Source organism: Protomyctophum bolini (assembly GCF_963924005.1).
Source record: "Protomyctophum bolini genome assembly, chromosome: 6".
Taxonomy (NCBI): domain Eukaryota; kingdom Metazoa; phylum Chordata; class Actinopteri; order Myctophiformes; family Myctophidae; genus Protomyctophum; species Protomyctophum bolini.
In genome coordinates, this window is record NC_137867.1 from 28,973,716 (window position 1) to 28,994,228 (window position 20,513).

A 20,513-nucleotide genomic window follows, 5' to 3' on the forward strand; every position below is an offset into this window, starting at 1 on the left:
GCGAACGATCCATCGAGATTTCACCCGTCAATTTTACCGACACACAGTGAATGAACCGATTCACTCGCATCGCGCACGTCATAATCGATGTATCGATACGTATTGATTATTTTCCACATGCCTAGTATGAATGGCATACAGGCATCAACCTGTATGAATGGCATACAGGCATCAACCTGTATGAATGGCATACAGGCAACAGATGAATAGTTTGATGTTGTGAAGTATTCTCAGACACATTTTTATATTGGTTATTCTCTCCTAGAGTGTAGACTTTTTGGCACAGAAGACCCTGCATCACACAGTGGAAATCCTTTGTTGCCGCCTAGTTTGTGGAAGACATAGTCTGGCTTCAGAGACTAGTTGCTGCCCTATATGCCAGCAGGCAAAATAAACGGCAGTAATTAAGCAAGTATAAAGGTGCGATACGACCAACTACTGTTATCACTGTATCACTGAATAAAACAATAGACAATAAATGGAATGGATGTATGAACCTATTATTATTATTACCCAGTTAAAACATGTGCTATTTAGTTTCATTTATTTGCTCACTGGTTTGCAGCCTGGGAAAGGACTAGAATCAGGTGCTGTGAAGAATCTGATAAATGTTCTTAATGATGCATGACTGTGGGAATATTTCATTGAATAGCCTTTGTATATGAAATGTGCTACACAAATGAACTGGCCTTGCCTTATACAAACTGCAAAAATGTTAAGCATTGTCATTTTAAACAGTGGCACAGAGTAAGAAATTGTGTAGAAAATGATTTTATGAAAAGTACAGTATTACAGTTGGAAAACATTGTTTTTCCTTCATTGTGATTTAAGAATATCACAATTAAATAAAGCCTTAGAATAAAGTATACCAGGTAAACCAGCATTACTGTGTAAACAAAAACCTGATCCAACATAAATCAACCAAATCAACAAGTCAACCATTCATAGTTCATACGCAAAGGTGAAGACAGACTCAGACACATTGCACGCAGACAGAAAAAGATGGCCACTTACCCACTATTAACCCAGTATGACCTTTGGCAGGATCATAGGGACACTTGCCCTTCCCATCCTCTAGGGCGCCATTGTTGAGCACAAAATAGTCTGCGTTCTGCACACACACACACACACACACACACACACACAGTAAAACACACACACACACACACACACACACACACACACACACACACACACACACACACACACACACACACACACACACACACACACAGGTGGTCAGTCAGTGTGTGTGAGGATACAGCTGTGAGCTCTATTTGTAACACAGTCTCAGCTCTCACCATGCTCTTCTATAGCATTAGTCACAAGTATATGCGCACGCACTCACCACATAAGTGCATTTGGGCTGGAAGGCATAGGTGCCACAGGTGTACAGGTGTGTATGGTTGTAGCTCTGCAGGAAACGGATGTAGTTGAAACATTCCGTCTGTCGATAGAGAGAGAGATTCATATTTAATTGCACATACATTGTTTTGTTTTTTTGTTCCACTTTTGCTTTGGCAATGTAAAGTATGTTTTCTCATGCCAATAAAGCTCATTTGAATTGAATTGAGAGAGAAAGTGAGATAAAGAGAGAGAGATAGTGGGAGAGAGAGAGATGGAGAGAGCGGGAGAGAGAGAGAGAGAGAGAGAGGGAGAGAGTGGGAGAGAGCAAAAGAGAGAGAGATAGAGCGCATGAGAGAGGGAGGTCAGGACTGTCCCACAGTAATTTGACTCAGCTTGTTTAATTTGTTGGTCAAGTGCTGCTTTAATCCCTTTCTGTCTACAATATAACGAGTAAAACTCTTTCAATTGAAATAAATTGAAAACAGATGCTGTTGTTACACGGTGTGCACTGAAGCAATGAATAATGCACAGCAACACATCCAAATCATATTGACTAACTTGAGTTTACATACTGTATAGTACACATAGTACATGCATACACCTTCCCTAATGATTATATCTGGTTTCAGTATTTATTTATGGTGTATTGTCTCTATTATTAAGGTTATTGTAGCAGTACATTTATATTGGGGGTCGGGAGAGGGTGGGGCGGGGGTCCCGAGACATTGCCAAAGCATTTCCGGGTGGTTCCCAAACTTTTTAGCCCGTGACCCAAAAGAAAAAATTGAGAGACCCAAACTAGTATAGTGTAAATAACAGAAATACTGTAGCTTTGTGCCACGTTGTGAGCTTATAGATCTGCCATTTTCACTACTACTTAAACATTTGTTTACTAATTTAGGGAATTTCTTAGATTGTTGTTGATTTCATCATGAAATTACTGAAATGTATTACTTTTTAAGACATGAAAAATATAGCTTTTTTGGGAACGTCTTTTCTAAAATGTTTTGAAATGATAATTGAAAACTAAGTGTAGGAAACAAAAAAGAAAGGGAACCATAAAAATGTGCCTGTGACCCACAAATGGGTCCCGGCCCAGTGTCTGGGCACCCACTAGGCAAGCCCATTACACCACAGTACAGTGGAGACAGACGGGAGAGAGAGTACAGTGGAGAGAGAGAGAGAGAGAGAGAGAGAGAGATGGATCTCTGTGGCAAATCATAAACACACTGTGTGGCTCAGTCAAGGTCAAGGCTGTGAACAAGGCATATAAAACGAGGGGGTGATTTTGAATCTACAATGAGATCAACTCGAGAACTGTACCTGGTTGTTCTTGCCCTTGGTGGCACATTCCCTCTTCTTATCCTGGGGGGCCGGCCAGTCAATCTGAGAAACGGCAGGAGATGGAGGTAGAGGAAGAAGGGGGTGGGGCGGGGGTGAGAGAGCAAAGGGAGACGAGTAGATAGTAATAGAGGTATAGGAGAGAGGAAGATTGGAATGCATTTGATTAGGTAGGCACTACGGTCCTCATTCACAACGGCGTTTACGCTCATAACGTTACGTAACGTGAGCGGACAGGCATTTACATGGATTCCCACATTAATTCGGAATTCATGGACATGGCCGTGAACCTGACGCTGACGTTGGTTGGTCGGAAAGTCCGCAAAATCCTCCGCCACCTCACCCCATGGCGTAGAAGGCATACGCTTGCGTAGATTTATTCAGAAGGCTTTAGTCTTCATGCTGAATCAATAAATAGTTCCCAAATCTCAGATAAAATATGTAGGCATGTGTCCCCAACATTGGTCAGCACATAAAATAAATGATAGCCTATATAACTTATATGCACTTGTATGCCTAAATGCATGCATTCTAGAGGCAAGTTAGCCTAGAGTCCCATACAGAAACTGCCCCTGCAAGCCCGACACCTTTTTATTTATTTATTAGGATATTTCTAGCATGCATGTTTGCGCTGCTCACTTGACAGCTTTCTACTCGCAGTGCAATTATTATAAGAACATACACTTATCTGCATTCTGCACTGTACGAATCCAACGTTGTTTAGTGTAGTAATGCCTGCAGTAGGCCTATTTAAATTGTTTTATTATTTGAGTCAGTCTGACTGTCGGTGTGTGTGTGTGTGTGTGTGTGTGTGTGTGTGTGTGTGTGTGTGTGTGTGTGTGTGTGTGTGTGTGTGTGTGTGCAATTCGGCCAGTCATAGTTTTAAGCCAGCTCACCTTAAGGAATTATAATATGGGCAACTGTAGCTGTGTAGGCTGTAGGCTACTACATTGATCTCATCATGAGATCAATCAAGTTTGGTGACAAATGTCCCGCAAATCATTTTAATATGACGACATCATGCAATGAACCTGCACTTAGGCTGACAAAGTGGATCTGACAAAGAGGATATAGGCTACCCGCCGTAGTTGAACATTTAAATAGCTATATGCATACGTTTCCATGATCAGAACAAATCCATTCTCCACATGGCATTCAGACAGATGACAGTGAGATGATATTAATCTATTCCCCGCATGAATCAATGCAGCTCTGATAAGATCGGATATCTATTTTACTTCTGCAGGCGAGTGTGCAATTGTTCTTTCTTTTTTTTATAACCCTGCAGTGCATTCATCAGTAAGCTGGGCTTTTATCATTGCCGAGTTGTAATAAGCATTTGGTCGTGTGGTGAACAGTACAAATTAACTTCTTTCTCATTATGTGAAAGTAACTGTAACATCAGTTAACTTATTAACGTTCTGACATTTAACAAGGAGTGAAGCAATGCGTGCCAAGTTGGCAAGTTTCGTTTATAATTATATACATATAACTCGCGCTGTTTGCTTGAAGATCTGTCCGTGCAGAGAGACCCTCCTGTCAAAATGAACTGCTCTACAAGCTCATCGCGCTGTTGTATATAATTTAAAGTTTGGGAATCCTATGCAGGCTATGATGACGTATTTCGAGATTTCCGCGTATGGTGTAGAATGGGCGTGGATGTTCCAACTAACCAGGCGACACCAGGCAAATCGCTTGGGAAAAATGCGGAAAGGATACACTCAGCGATCCGCACAAATGAAGTGATTACACCAGCTTCTCTGAATAACACGTCCTCTCAACGTAGCTTGATCGGACGGATGAATACGATATCAATACGCATCTGTTTACGCATCAGTTACACTGTGGCGTATTTCTCCTTTGTGAATGAGGACCTAGAAGTGTAGTAGTAGGTGTGTAAACCTTACAATACCATGCAATTTCAACTTGATGTGATGTGATCCAATGATCAACATGTATCTTATTACATTTTGTCAAGTGTAATAATAAGGGAAACACAGGAATGCATTCTGAAGGCAAAGTAGCTGTTTTCCCCACAATATTTTCCAGAAGGCAGTTGCCACCTACAAGGCGGAAAACTGCAGGATTACTCAAGGAAAGAAAGACGCTTACGCACTGAAGGAAGTATTGTGTATTGTTGGGCATCAAAAATAATGATCTGAAATTCTGAATCAATATTTTCTATTTCATCAATGGATCGTTTGCAACTCGCCAACAAAGATGACATTATGTGACAGAACTAATGGAAGAAAAAAAAACAAGACAAAGACAAATAGGCAAAACAGAAAGAAAATAGCAAGAAAGTGAGAAGTACTTGTGGAGAATAAGATTTAAACAAGAGGAACAGGTAGGGGTCACCAAAGACATAAAGGAAGGAGGACTGAGAGACAAAGGGCTGAAGGAGGCAGAAGGACGTGGAGGGAGCGACAGGCAGATGGCGAGAGAGATGCAGGAACACAGAGAGACAGGTGGACTATTCCCTCTACCTCATCTTTCTACGATCCCTCCATCTTCACCCCTCCCTCCAAACCTCCATAATCACATTGCATTACACACCCTCTGCCTCTCAACAAGGGAACTGACAACATGAGCTTTTCAATCTGCAGCTCTCTGTGTGTGTGTGTGTGTGTGTGTGTGTGTGTGTGTGCGTGCGTGCGTGAGAGAGAGTTTGTTTGTATGTAAATACGTGGAGAGTAGTAGTTTCACTGTTTCTTCGCTTTAGTGTTGTTGCAGTGCCAAGTATCTTGTCTCCATGTATGTGTGGGACGTGGGTGTGTGTACATCTAATAAAGGCTCTTTTCAGGAGCTAAATCAGATAACAATCCCCTGTACGTAGCCGACAGCTTTGTGTATCTCTCTCTCAGCCCTTCTTCCCTACTCCTTCATCACACCGTTTTAACACAATCGATCCAAATAGACAACAATTGAGAGAGCACAGCCAAACAGATTGACTCGCTGAGGCCGGCTCAATGTAAATATGAATGTGTGTGCCCTCACACAGTCCTTTCCAGACAATCATTCTTGAGCCAACTACAGCCCTTATCTGTGCATATCTGAGGTATTGGGTATGTCTGCAAGCTGACGATCCCAGTGCACTGTAATATCCGGACTATGGATTGCTAATTTCAAGTTAAATTACTTATTACACCATCAACAGTGTTGTGCAAAAGTAGTGAAAATCGCCGTTCAACAAGCTCACAACGTGATGAGAGCTTATGCCTTTGAAAATCTCTGAAAATATTTGGCATGACCAAAATTAAATAGGGACACGAAGTTAACACATTTACTGCATTATAAATCAATATCTAACTCCCGCTCCCTGCCAGTGTTTACACTAACCTTTTAAGAATCATGGCGTCGCAATTGTAACTCCATTTCATGAAAATCCACCTGAAAATAGTCCCATCGTTTGTGTTTGAATCGGGGATTCCACCAGCGCGGCGATGCGAAACATAAACAAGGAACAAATCAAGCAGGAAGCGGCCAACACGCACTGTAGGCAATGCATTGAGCCTCGGTTTCCCAGAAGCCTTAGGAATCGAGCGTCAGTGTTTTTTCACGTGATCCAAACGTGTGATGTGTCACAGATGTCTGACGGAAACCCCGTATGTCTTAAAAGTGATCAAGAAACAGTGAATTAAATTATAAAACAAAAGGCGGGTTTAGAGTGTTTCGCAGGGAAAGACAATGGGAAAAAGCCGGGTTTAGCGTGTTCAACCGTCAAAGTTCCCATAACATGATTTTTGTTTTACTAATTTGGTGTTTCTCATGTGCAAACAATATAAAACTGAAACGTTCCAACCCAGTCATTTCTTTTGCGGGTTTATTAAAAAAACTAAAATCTAACTGACAAGCCATTTCTATTAGCGTTCTGGTCATAGTGAACTCCTTTTATCTCACATGTTGTTTGTAAAGCATACTCTCCCGTTAAAGTAGCATTGTACTTGATAATCTGTAAAAAAATATATTTAGGTAACCATTATTGCGATTCCCTATCCAGTTGAGCCCCAAACCAGTTATTGCGTTACCTCACAGGCAAATGGAAATTAGGGTTTAATATTTCCCCTGAAAGTTTAACATTTTCTAACCCTGGAAATCCCAGGAAATGTACTTGTTTTCATCTACAGTTAAAATACACAGGTTTCATGTAACACTAATTAAATACCAGTAAAACGCCTGAGGGCGAGAAGTGACCTCGCCCCAAAAAGGCAAGGTTGCGTACTCTGTACTTGAGTGTACAGGGTTTAATGAGGTCAGATCAACATATGGAATGTCAGAACAGGTCAGCTCCATATATGGAGATCTAAGGGTGGCAACGGGGGCAGTGTCGTGAGTGTACAGGGTTTGATGAGGGCCCAGGTAGGGCCTTAATTTTCGGGCCTGCATTAATTACTTTGGGGCAGGCCCGTCTAGAGTTTAAATGGACAGGTATCAGTCAAAAGGGAGACATCGAAGAGGAAGGATGGATGGGGTAGGATCAACATATGGAATGTCAACACAGGTTCTGACATATATCCATATATGGGTTTGAGGTCAGATGTAGAGTTGCTAGCCAATATTGATGACATCAGGGATCTCCATGGGCTTAATTGCGACAGCACGTCGCATTTACTATGACATCAGGGATCTCCATTCCTGATGATATCACGTGATGTCACGAGACCTAGGCACCATATATGGGGGCTTTCCCCATGTTTGAGTGACTGACTGACGGGAAATGCACGATTTCATAGTAAATGCGATCTGCAGTCGCAATAAACGTAAAAGTGTATTATTTGGTGGCATTTCATTCATCTTTAAAGCAAAAGAACTCCATTTATGCTAATCAACATTAGAATGAAGTAATGAACATAATATAAACTGTGGCTGCAACTTGAACGTTGCTATAGCTGTGAGTCTGCGACTCATGGGAAAAATATGAAATGTCAAGTTCATTGCCTGCGATTTGTCTGCTGAGAAGAACAGCCTCATGGAAGTGATATTCTTTACTATTTTTCATTGTAAACAAATGCAATTTGTTGAGGAAAGTCATTTGGCGTTTTCTAAATCATTCTATTAAGCTGAGATGGATTGCATATTGGCTGCTGGTGCGCATGCAGTGCACAATGCAAGCATTGTGTAACAATACTATCCCTCAAGCTGGAAAATATATTTTAGTATGGTTTTTTTTAATACATTCTAACCCAGATCTAACAATGGTTAAATGCTTGCATCCAACAAAACGGTTGATGCACGGACCAAAAATATGGCATAATATCCATTCTCCTTCATCAAAGGATTAGTGACTGGTGAAGTAGATAGATTATTATACTGCCATGTTCTGTGCGACTCATCGTGGGATAATATTGAAACACAGAATCTTTGTTGACGATATGCACCCCCCGCACTGTAAGGGCATCACTTTGATCATGGGAGGAATTACATTTCCGATTTTTTATGTATATCACTACATAAATACTAAAATGTATATCTGCATTAATATAATTTACCCCCTTTCTTTCCCAACCAAGCATAAGACATTGATGGCATTTATCGCTGTTAAGACTATAAAGATTCAGTTCAGTTCAGTTTATCTATTTCCAGCTCTTTTGGACAATGGGGTGAGTATATACATTGTGTATTGGTGCAGTTTCGTCATGACATAATCACAAAAAAAGAAAAGGCAGAGGAAAGTCCATTTGACATGATAGAGTCCAGGATGCTGGAACAGAAAGAAGCATAATGCTTATATCGAGCCCTACCCCTGACTCATTTCACAAAGAGATCGCTACGCAATACACTGAAATGACATGAATATGAACTTTCAAAGTAAATATGTCTTCAAAGACATTAAACCAAGAGACATGACCAGTTCCGGAAAGACGCAGAGGAGAGTTAAGGTGAGAGACAGGGAGCAGCAAACTCACTCAACAGCTCAATTACCTCCAAAAAAGGGCGCAGAAAAAGCGATCACCTTGTCTCAAGGACATTAAATAATTGATTACATTTTTGAAAAGTAGAAAATATTCTGCAAAACCTGCTATTTGCAATGGCTGGATGTCTTCTAAGTGGCTGTTGGAAGCATAATAGACTGGCACCTTTTTCCATTTAACTGCCAAGCAGCAAGGTCAGTCTTTGTGGCATTGGTAATGGGTCACCAGACACTGTAGCAGCTTTTATCCTAGAATCTTATGTATTAAAATTGCATTCAGTAGAATCAATTATAGTGCATTGGCGTGTGTTTGTGTGTGTGTGTGTGTGTGAAGTGAATGTGTGTGTGTGTGTGTGTGTGTGTGTGTGTGTGTGTGTGTGTGTGCGCGTTACCTGTGGCCGTAGCTGTCTGTTGATGTTGTTTGGGTCCAGGGCAAACAGAGCCTCGCGGGCCCCTACATACAGAACCCTCTCGTGCTCTGACAGTGTCACCATAGTGTAGTTCCACACTCCCGGTGAGCTGAACCTTGCCATGCTGTCCAACACATCTACACACAGACAAGACAGACAGGAACAGCGAGAGAGAGAGACACAAAGACAAAGATGGAGAAAGAGATAGATTAAGATTAAGTGATATGTCCAATACATTCCATAAAATCACACCTGTGTGAACTGAGTGGTGCAGCTCCCCCCCCTCCACCCCACCTCTCTCTCTCTCATTAGCAGGCAACATTGCAGCACTATCACTCTCTCTGTTTCTGGTGCCCCCTACTGGTACCCTATAGTCATATACTGGTGCTCATGACCACATGGGTACATACATAGGTGTACACGGACATTGCTGGTTGTAGGAGTGGTTGCACCAATCAAAACTATGTTTAGATATAGTGAAAAGAACCGTTGTACAAGCTCACAATGCGGTGAGCTTGTAGGTCGGTCACAATTTATTAGGGTTGAAGTGCATGTATTTTTGTACGTTTTGGGTCTCAGGGAGATACCAAATGAATATGTTGGGTCTCCAGCTAAAACCTAAAAGGTTTGGGAACCACTGCTTTAACTTGAGTTGTCTTTTTGTAGCCTACTATTTGTTTGTGTATGTAAATGCTTTTTGCATTTGATTTCCCCGTCCTGAAACCAACAGAAACAATTGTAGGGAAAATAACTAATTGTCTACATGCTGGCTCTGGTGAACCGCAAGCAGACCCATTTATCATAACTGTGTTTACAATTCAACAAACATAACACCATGCAGCTTTTTATGCCTGTATGAGATCAGTGCAGTTTGCATTATACTGATGAACTGTTGACCACTTCACTGATGTGCTTCTAATATGATATATTAAGTAATGAATTCTTATGTGTTTCATAAACTGCATTCCAAACCAACGGCCCCTAACAGCACAATAAAGATTTGAACTGCCCCCATCGACATCATCGATGGGGAATCCAATTTAATAGAAACTGCAGGCTTTCTAGTACTGAAAAGTTGCAATGTGAAAATGTAAGCCATTGTTCTCACGATAATACAAATCTAAACATTTTTGTCACTGTTGGACGGAGTTCTGAACTGCCCACAGCCCTCCTATGAGACACAGACTGAGTAGGAAAAACATTGTGCCATTTTATCATGATTATTAGTGAGGACCTATTATATGAAGATAGGTTGAAAAGTGGTGAAGTGGTCCTTTAAGGATATTTTCTTTGTATGAGAGTTTCCTGTAATTGGGTAGTCTACACCATTTTGTATTTTTTTTGTTTAGACATAAGGGAAGCTGAAAGGGAGACAACAAAGGGCATCACACACTTAGAAGACTGGCAGTATCAGGTCATGGGGTTGATAGCTGCACCTGAAAGCATTATCAGCACTACCGCACTGATAGGAACTATCATAACAATACAAAGTTGTCTACAGTGAAACACAAAGACAAATGCTGTGCTAATTCAGCATATACTTGCATGGACACGCACGCACGCACGCACACTACAGTGAGAGACAGAGAGAGACGGACAGACAGAGGGAGAGTGATGGAGTTAAGAGAGAATCACAGAGTGAAAGAGTCAGGGAGCACGGCAGGGCTTAGCGACCAGCGCTTAGTTTTCATTACCCGTGCTCTTGTCGCCTGTCGTGTCCCCAACCTCCCTCCCTCCCTCCCTGCCTCTCTATCTCCATCGCACACCTCCCGGAGGAGCCCAGTGTTTCAGCGCTGACACACCTGGCCCCTGGCAGAAATATGCTCTCGTGAATGGAATTGTAATAATATTCCTCTGAAGAATGAACGAACATACGTACTCCCTTTCCCTGGCTGTGTTTTTTTACGGCTCAAAATAGCAGCTGAATTCCGGGGAGAGGCGGCGAGGGTTGCATATGATTTATGGAAAGCTAAAAGTGGTCAGGTGATGAGTGGCCTAGTTGGAATTGAGAGAGGTTGTAGAGAGGAGAGGAAGTGGGTTGCTCGTGGTGGAGGTGTCGTCTGTGCGTTCTTTCTGCAACTTCTGTCCTCTCAAGGATAAAAAGGTGAGGAAAGTCCTGGAGCATTGAGAAGGTTTGCAGTTCAACTTATTTGTAGAGCCCGACCGATACTGGATTTATCTGGCTGATGCCGATATCGTCATTAGGGAGCAAAAGATTCCTGACCTACAGCATCGAAAGTCAAGGGCTTGCTGTTAATATTAGGGTTAGGTTAACCTGCACTTAAACTCTCTAGACTTAAACTGATGAGTTGTCTCTGTACTTAAAAATAGCCGATCATCTAATGCGGTTGAAACGGTTAAAGCCAGTGTTAAGGAGAGACAGGGGCTGTTGTTAGGGTTACCCTACGTTTTAACAGCGGCGACTCTCTTAGTGGGCATTCCTGCTGTCATTACCGTTTGTAATGTAAACATATCACACATAGACGGGATAAATATTATCGCCTCTTCACTTGCTATCGCCAGTAGTTGCCGGGTCCCATTGACAGATGAAATAACGCACTACCGGGAAATACACCAGGCTGTCGCTCGCTGTTAAAACCTACTGTTTAGTCTTTGGGGAAAAACTTCGAATCAATGACAATCAGTGGATGCTCTTTACAGGTGTAGCAATACAAATGTGTGTACGTACGTGTATGTAAAAGGTGAGAGGGAGAGACAGAAACAACAATAGAACAAGAACACACACCACACACACACACACACACACACACACAACACTGTTCAGAGTTAGCACGAAAGGGAAGGGCGGGGGAGACAGGCAGGAATTCGTATCGAAGTACTTGTCTTATTATACAGAAAGCAGTGGCGTACTATAAACACTCCTGGATGGATGTACTACTGGATAAGAGATAAGAGATAGAACAGAGTAGACAAAGATGGAGGGATGAGAGAGACACACAGATGAGAGAAGGGAGAGAGAGAGAGAGCGCACGATAGAGAGAGACAGAGGAGAGAGAGAGAGAGTAGACATCCTCAGGGGAGATTTGAGCACATCTGCTGTTTCACACAACTCTTACTAGAGAACACACACACACACACACACACACACACACACACACACACACACGGTGCAGCCGTCATCATGAGTACTACATACAGCCTACCACCAGGGAGAAGCACTGGAACTACATGCTCATTGATCTACTGTCATTATGATGCATGTACAGTACTACCTACCGCCACACAGGGGCAGCACCGACACTACCTGCTCATAGGCTTCAAATAAAAGTATCAATGTAGAAATACAAGTCCTGTATTCAAAGTTTTACTTGAGTAAATATACAAAAATATTGGCACCCAAAACTTAGTAGTGCTTAGTAGTGCTAAGTATTAACATACTTAATAGTAGGCTACTCATAATGTCATTTCACAATTTTGTTTGAAAGTAGCACAACTATATAAGCTTTGTCAGATTGTAGATTTTTTGAAAGAGGAAGAAAAGATTAAGTGTAAAATGGGACATTTTGCACAAGGAGTAATTTTACTTTTGGTAGCCCTACTTTAAGCATATTTTGATGCCAATACTTTTGCACTTCTACTCAAGTCAGATCAATGGCGCAGATCAATGGTAATTGCGCTTTTGATCGATCAAGCCATAATGCTACTTGCGTTAGCATCGGGTAGCTTCATGACAATGGATCGCCCATCTTAGATCGTCCTCGCCATAATAATCCATTCTATCTGTTTCTTTCAATCGCCTGTATCTCCTATTCCTTGTCCCAGATGGCATTTTTGGTCAAAGCAAAGTTTCTTTGATGGCACAGAGCCGACAATGTGGAGCCCTCCAGTGCTCCGGTATAGACCCATCTTGTAAACAAGGCCTGTCCAGGAACTGTTCCACTTACTAGGTTATGTTCACTTCCGGTAGTCTGGAAATGTGGGAACTCAACTGGGAAAGATGCTGGAGTGAATTAGATCATAATTTATCAATAAATGCTAGCGCTGTGAAACTGTGAATGGCCCTTTAGTGTCACTTTAGGTCACCCAGAACTATTGGAGCTGTGCATACACCAGACAGACAGACACATGCAGCCAGTCATTGGAGCGGTTATTTAGTACAGTAGGCCTGTACTAAAATACTATCACACAAAGATTTGGTGGCCCATCTGTATAGTAACTCTGTCTAGAGACCTGCAGTTCTAAAGAGTGTTGCTATTATTATTTTTACTCAAGTAAAACTTCTTCTACCACTGGTGTGTTGGGCCTTTATGAGTGTGTACATGTCCGAGGGCGGAGTGGAGCAAATTACAAGGCCTTTGATACTGGAGACAAAGGTTGGGAAAGCCAGCCGAAATGGACAGAAAAGAGAAAACAAATGAAAGAGGTAACAGAGGAGACAGAGAGAAACGTATTTGCCTCTGAGAGACGTAGTGTAGTACAAATGCTCAAGCAAAGGAACACATACCTCAAAATTGTACTCAAGTACAGTACTTGAGTAAATGTACTTAGGTTCTTTGGAGGCGAATCAGAGAGTAAAGTAAAAATGGTAGCACACACCAGCTATAGAACCTTACTGCACAAACCTTGTATCTCATTCTCCACACGCTTTCCCGGTTTTAATGAAGAAATTCCCTGCTTATTACTGATTATACTGATTATACAAGAGTGTCAAACACAAGTAGTGAGTCCTACAAGCACGCAACGCATTGTGAGCTTTGTGGAACGCTAGGTTTTGGACATACGAGGTTTCCGTCCGACAGCAACAGAGACAGCAAGGTAGAGCAGCAGAAAGACGAGGGAAGCTAGAGGACAGATCAGAGAGGCTGCTGAGACAAGCCCTTCCGAGGTCATCGCCACAGCAACTCACAAAGTCTGTAAACATCCACTTGCAGTTCGGTGTGTGTGTGTGTCTGTCTGTCTGTCTGTGTGCATGTTGTGTGCGGGTGTGTGTATGTGTGTGTGTGTGTGTGTGTGTGTGTGTGTTGGGTGTGTGTATAGGGTTAGAAACTCTGATAGTGTAAAATAAATTTGGTTAAATTGGTTAAAAAGGACTTTACTATCCAGTGTTTATGTGCAAAAAAGATTTTATACCATAATATGTCATGATTCAAGATTTTGAATCGTTACAGACAGTACATCTGTCATCTTCATCTTTCATCGATTTATTTGGTTTGGATGGTTCCTCAACACAGCAATACAGTAGTAAAAAAACCTACAAGCCCAAATCAATAATAATAAAGAATAGCAGCAATACTAAAACAAACAGTGACCAAGAACAGCACAGTGAAGGATATGTCCGTATAGGATAAACAATAAACATGCTTTGTTACTGCCTGTACTGGAGCCTGTCAATAGAGGTAGAGCATGCTAGGCTGTGTAGCAGCACTACTACTAGCATCTGCTGGTTAAATGATAAATGATGCATTTACATAGTACCTTCATACAAGAGCCATTCCCAATGATTCAAACCTGCATGGACCTTCTGCTTCCCAGGCAGGATCTCTACCCATTCAGCGCCACTGCTGCAGGGTCACATGACAATAATAATATGTTCTTGTATGTTGTTAGCATCACATTTGTAGTTTACTTAGACAATGCAAGAATGTGCCTGGCATGCCAACAAACAAAGCTTTTTAAATTACTTTGGCTGAGGAAGAAAGACAGGGAATGAGAGTGTGAGGAATGAAACTGAAATGGAAGATTGCCAGAATCTTTGTCTCTTTGCACAAAACAGTAATATCTGTCTTGGTATTTGATCTGCAGTGTGCCTGCCACAGCCTGTGGAGGAGTGAGCGTGTCTGTGTTTGCGCACGTGTCGTGTATGTGGGTCTTTACATGCCAAGTCTGCAGATGTGCAAGTGTGTGTGTGTGTGTGTGTGTGTGTGTGTGTGTGTGTGTGTGTGTGTGTGTGTGTGTGTGTGTGTGTGTGAATGTGCGTGCACGTGTGTCTGTCACTGTGAGTCATCTCAGGGCCACATGGCGGCTTTACCAACCGACAAACCATCCAACCCTTCCATTCCTCCCAACCCAACTCAAGCCAAACCAAACTGAACTCAACCATCCAGGACTACTATCTGACCTCCAGCCAGGAGAGGAACAAAGCAGCCGCTGCACGGCTGGTAGGAGAAGCCTCGAACCGGGCCCTGGCTCTGTGATCTGCCTCCTTCAGTGTGCCAGGGAGCCGGGCCTTCAAGAGGCGAGGTTCAGCTATAAATACACTCCAGCCTCTGCTTATAACTGCTAACCGCCCAGCCGCCTGCACTGTAAACTATAATTAAAGGCCCTATTTTAGCAAGGACTTTGAAGCAGCAACATGCACACTGAATAAGACGGAGACAGAGAGAAAAAGAATGAGAGACACAGAGAGAGACTCAGAGAGATGGAGAAAGAGAGGGAGGCACGCGTGCACAGTTTATGGCGGAGTCAGGGAAGAAGACAGAATGAGAGCAGGGAGAGAAAAGGAGATGGAGAGAGCTGTCATTTATTTACATGTGATTGGAGAGATACAGCAAGTTTGGCAGACAGAGAGAGAAGGTGAGAGCGACAGACGTAAAGTGTGGTGTGGTGGAAGGAGACTATAGAAGGGAGAGAGAGAACAGCAAAGAGAGAGGAACAGCTGGAGAGATAGCGAGAGAGAGGACAGGTACATTTAAAAAAGAGACAGAGAGAGTGTGTGTGTGTGTGTGTGTGTGTGTGTGTGTGTGTGTGTGTGTGTGTGTGTGTGTGTGTGTGTGTGTGTGTGTGTGTGTGTGCGTGCGACGTGCATGTGTGCGATAGTGAGAGAGAGAGAGAGGCAAATGAGGCAGAGTAGAGAGAAAAGTAATTGTGTGATTATGGAACAAAAGAACACAATAAGAGAAGAAGTAAGACAGGAGAAGATAAGATGCTGTAAGAGAGAAGAGACAAGAAGAGAGAGACGTATGAGTGGGCGGAGGGCCGGCAGACATAGAGAGGAAGTGGCAAAACCAGATTAAACACGACAGACTCAGGGAACAAGTGCGTTGTGGGGGGAGGGGGAATAAAAGAGGATGAAAGCAGAGGGATGGAAAATAACTCGACTCAGTGGGCGGGGGGGGAGTTGGTCGATACCGCAAGTGAGGTTTAGATGTTTTTAGTTTTTTTTGTCTTAAAGCCGTGAGTGGTATATATTGGAGACAAGCTAGTTAAGATTTACGAAGCTGTATAAATGTGGTGGTTATGACACACAGAGAGAAACAGACCAGCAGGCCTCTGTGTTGCTCAACGCGGTAGAACTTAGCGCTCACATGGCCAGAATTAAGGCCTTGAACCTCCCCTGTAGGGCAACACCGTAGAACGTGGCACCGACACCATAGACATATAAAGGTAGATGTCTCTTCTGGCTCTGGGGCGTCTCTCGAGGGAGGCAACATGGAGGAAAGCTTTCCCGAGATTCCTTGCGAAGCATAGCGAAAGCATTCCGCGGGCGTCACAGAAGGGGAAGTTCGGTAGGCCAATCAGAGGCGCGATTCTCTCTTTCCCAGCGGCACTTGCTTTGGCAATGTAAACCTTTGTTTGAACTCCTGTCTTTCTGTGTATCTCAATGTGGTAGAACAAGGTACTGATACTGTCAGAGAGAGGTACCACTTTCTGTGTAGTTCAATGTGCTACAACATGGATACTCAAATAGCTGAACATGTGGGCCACATTACAAAAATGGCCCGTTGATAAAATGAATGATACTTGATAACTTGCAAGTGCAATGTACATTATTTTATGGTTTGGCCTTCCATTTCTATTCTGTCAACAGACATTATGCACATTGATTGGAGGGCCGGAGTTTGAGTATCACTGTGCTAGAACATGGTGCTAATGTGCGCTATAAAACATTCATGCTAGTGTGGCACCCACATTGTCAGGGCTAAGGATTCCATACTGTACTTAGTGTACTATGTGTAGTGTAGCTCACTAGACATGGCACTTACACTGACAGGGTTAAACTGCTTGCCAGAATGTCTGGAATGATTACAGTTTAACAAACATCTGGTATAAAAAAGGCCACATCCATTTTTAATGCATGAACGACAAGCGGGTGCATTTAACAATGTTGCCATATGTTACACTTACAGCATTAAAATTTGGATTGAAAACTATTCAAACATGAAGGAGTGTCCACTCTTCTTGGTACAGTAAGTTACTTTAGAACAAATCCTCTATTAAATAGAGTATTTGTTTTAAATTTAATTAGTGTGTATGTGTGTGTGCGTGCATGCGGCATGTGTGTTGTAATGATGCCTGTTTGCAGCATTAGTTTATTAGAACTCATTTTCTTCAGAATAACAAGGACTGAAAGGGTAATGCACAAATATAGGCACTTTAGAATAATCCATCATAACATTGATCGTCTCAGCTGGCTGGCAATAAATCAATATAGAGTATAGGCTACTCAATGCTGTACTCATAGGTTATAGCGACATAATATGAACTGGTAAGTACCGTCCCTGAGTTAACTGAGCTTTTGTGGAAATCCTATATAGTCTCCTCATACAAGTTTTCAAATAAAGTGGTAAATCTTTATTGGAGAGGACAATGTATACCGTGGTGAATCCATCTTGTGATTAATACCCTGCAGTGATGCGTCACCTTGAAATGCGTGTGTTGTGTAATGTGTATTGTGGTAGGGCAACTTGGCGTTGGACATTAGCTTACAATTGATCTTGTTTTCATTAATACACAGAACCTCTCATACATCTCTCCATCTTTGTAATGTTATGGATTGGCCTCCTGTGTGAAATTGTGTTGTGTGTGTGTGTGTGTGTGTGTGTGTGTGTGTGTGTGTGTGTGTGTGTGTGTGTGTGTGTGTGTGTGTGTGTGTGTGTGTGTGTGAGAGAGAGAGAGAGAGAGAGAGCAAGAGTGAGAGCACAGGATGTCTGAAGGAATTCAATTTTTCACATAAAAAAGGTATTTGACATAAAAAACTAAAACTACAAAAACTGATAATTAACAACATAACCCAAACCAATATAATAATAATAACAGCAGTGCACTATGGGCCCCGGTGTGTGTATGCTATTTCAGAGCCAAAGCCAAACTCCCCTTGCTGTGACAGACACGGAGGGAGTGCTTGTTTTGGTTCATGTGATAATCAATTCCGCCCACCGCGGCTTGCCAACTTGGACGGCGCGCTCATCGACATGTGACTCCGTCGGCTGTTCGGCGCGGGCACTCGCTTGCTTAACGGCTTGGTTGAGCATGCCTCATGAACCTCAAGGCCTCGCTGTCAGCCTGCCTGCTTGTTGTGATTTAAAAAGGTCAAGCATGCATTTGTTGTAAGCTTGCACATTCGCAGGATGCTGAGAGAACCAAAAACAAGTGCACAAACAAATTGACTTGGGAATGACACAGACTGTGTACTGTACTGTACGTCCCCGGCTGTTCATCCCGAGAAGCCAATCAGAAAGTGGTCAGGGGCTGATTGACACTTCTGCCAGACAGATGTATATGTGATCGGCCCCCCACCCCTCCTCCTCCTCCCCTCCTTTTTCCTCCCTCTCCAACCACTCATTACCCTAATTGGAGGGTTTTCAGAGATACGGGCGACAGAGGGAGAGACAGAGAATGAGAGAGAGAGTTTATGGAGGTCAAAAGAATGGTCTACCCTCCTTTTTGTGGCTATCGTTTTCTCTCTCTCATTCTACCTCAATCTCTCTCTCTTTCTGTAAATCATGAGTACATTTTGCTTTGGCCTTTTAAGTTTCAAGGTTCATTTGTGGTGTCCATTTGTGGTGTCCAAGCAGCTACATCGACACAACTCTCTCCCTCTCTATCACTCTTTTAATTTCTTGTATCCCTCTGTTGTTCTCTCTATCTCTCTCTCTCTCTCTCTGTCTCTCTCTCTCTCTCACCACAGCTGCTGGGGCTTTGTGATTTTGTTTTACTTGACTGGTAATTGGAGTCTCTCTCACTCTGTGTGTGTGTGTGTGTGTGTGTGTGTGTGTGTGTGTGTGTGTGTGTGTGTGTGTGTGTGTGTGTGCGTGCGTGCGTGCATGCGTGTGCGCGTGCATGCTTGCTTGCGTGTGCGAGTGAGAGAAATGGAAAGTATCTTATAAGGAATGACAGTGAATGACAGTGGATGACAGTGAATGACAGTGGAAAAGAAGAAATAGAAAGTATATACCGTATGCTAGAGAGTAGAGACAGACAGAGATATTTTTCTTTGTCATGGCAGGAAGGAGAGAAATATGGAAAGAAATTAAGGAGGATGCATCATGAAATGGAGACAAAAAAACAAACTAATTAGGAATGACAAGCCTCCATTTTGAGATCAGTGACAGTGGTCTGTGGCAGCTGGAGATAATGTGTGTGCGTGCTTGTGTGTGTGTGTGTGTGTGTGTGTGTGTGTGTGTGTGTGTGTGTGTGTGTGAGAGACAGACAGACACACACACACACACACACACACACACACACACAGAGAGCGAGAGAGAGAGAGAGAGAGAGAGAGAGAGAGAGAGAGACAGCAAGGACATCGGCTGTACACAAGTGTTAGAAAATAGCCAGCTAATGGATCCTCCAATCAGTTTGCTGTTTCTGTTAGCCTATTGATAAGCCTCTGAAGAGATGAGTGAGAGAGAACACGTAGCTGGGAAGGACAATGTTCAAAATCATAAAGATTGTGCAGTAGTTTTAGATTTTTGGCATGACCCATCTACAGTATCTATAGGCATTTTAAGCTTTGAAAATGATGCCTTTCCAGAATTATTTTTCCCCCATAAATTCGTAGTTATTTAGCATATTCAATAGTAACACAATCCATTGGAAAATCTATCAATTATTTGGGGTTTCAACCATATCCTATCCAATATTGGATCCATTGCAAACAGACCACTAGGGGCTGAGCCCAACTCGTTTGCGCAGTCTTTATGAATTCCCTCCCAGCTAAAGAGAAAGAAAGAGAAGATGGAAATGAGCAGTGTCTGAGAGAGAAAGAGAGAGAGAAAAAAGAAAGACAGAGCGCTGTATTTTCCACGACCAGCACTATGGGCTAGAACTTATTCCAGCATCTTGCACCAACATAATCATATCTTCCCCACGTGCAACTGCTTTGCGCTCTAGATTTGCGAGATACCACAGTGCCCTGTGGTGAGTTTGCGCGTGAGGCAGTGATGTTTAACAGACAAGCAGTGATGGAAAGACAGAGTATGCCAATCGGTGATGGAAAGAGCGGATGTAGTTGTGTACACATTATAAAGACCTGATGAGAAAGCACGGCCATGGCAATGCGCTTGGATTTCTCTTTTCAGTGTTGATGTTTCAGTGAGCAGAGAGCTTTTGTTTCAGCTGTGTCTCCTGACATCATTATAACACATTATTAGTAGATTTTAAACTTAGACATTGGCTCTGTCGCTATAAGAAAGCATTCTGTGTTCTTTTGATCTCACCACTTAGGTAGCACTAATGGTGTACCCTTGTTCTTAAAGGTGTAGTGAAATGGCTTTTTGGGCATTTTATTTAGAAGTTTCATCCTCAGACGGTAGGAGCTTAGTTTC

General features: G+C 42.6%; 1 protein-coding gene across 2 annotated transcripts in view; it reads right to left on the reverse strand.

Moving 5' to 3' along the window:
• sema4c (sema domain, immunoglobulin domain (Ig), transmembrane domain (TM) and short cytoplasmic domain, (semaphorin) 4C) overlaps positions 1-20,513 on the reverse strand; it is a 113,916-nt gene that overhangs the window by 20,728 nt on the left and 72,675 nt on the right. For both annotated transcript variants that reach the window (XR_013964244.1, XM_080766147.1), the window contains exons 3-6: positions 8,992-9,146; positions 2,671-2,733; positions 1,349-1,447; positions 1,015-1,111 (exon numbers count right to left, since the gene is read on the reverse strand). Coding sequence is in view for 1 of the 2 variants with exons in the window: in XM_080766147.1 (XP_080622273.1) it covers positions 1,015-1,111; positions 1,349-1,447; positions 2,671-2,733; positions 8,992-9,146 (414 nt within the window). In the remaining variant the exon portion in view is untranslated. The remainder of the gene's footprint in view (positions 1-1,014; positions 1,112-1,348; positions 1,448-2,670; positions 2,734-8,991; positions 9,147-20,513) is intronic.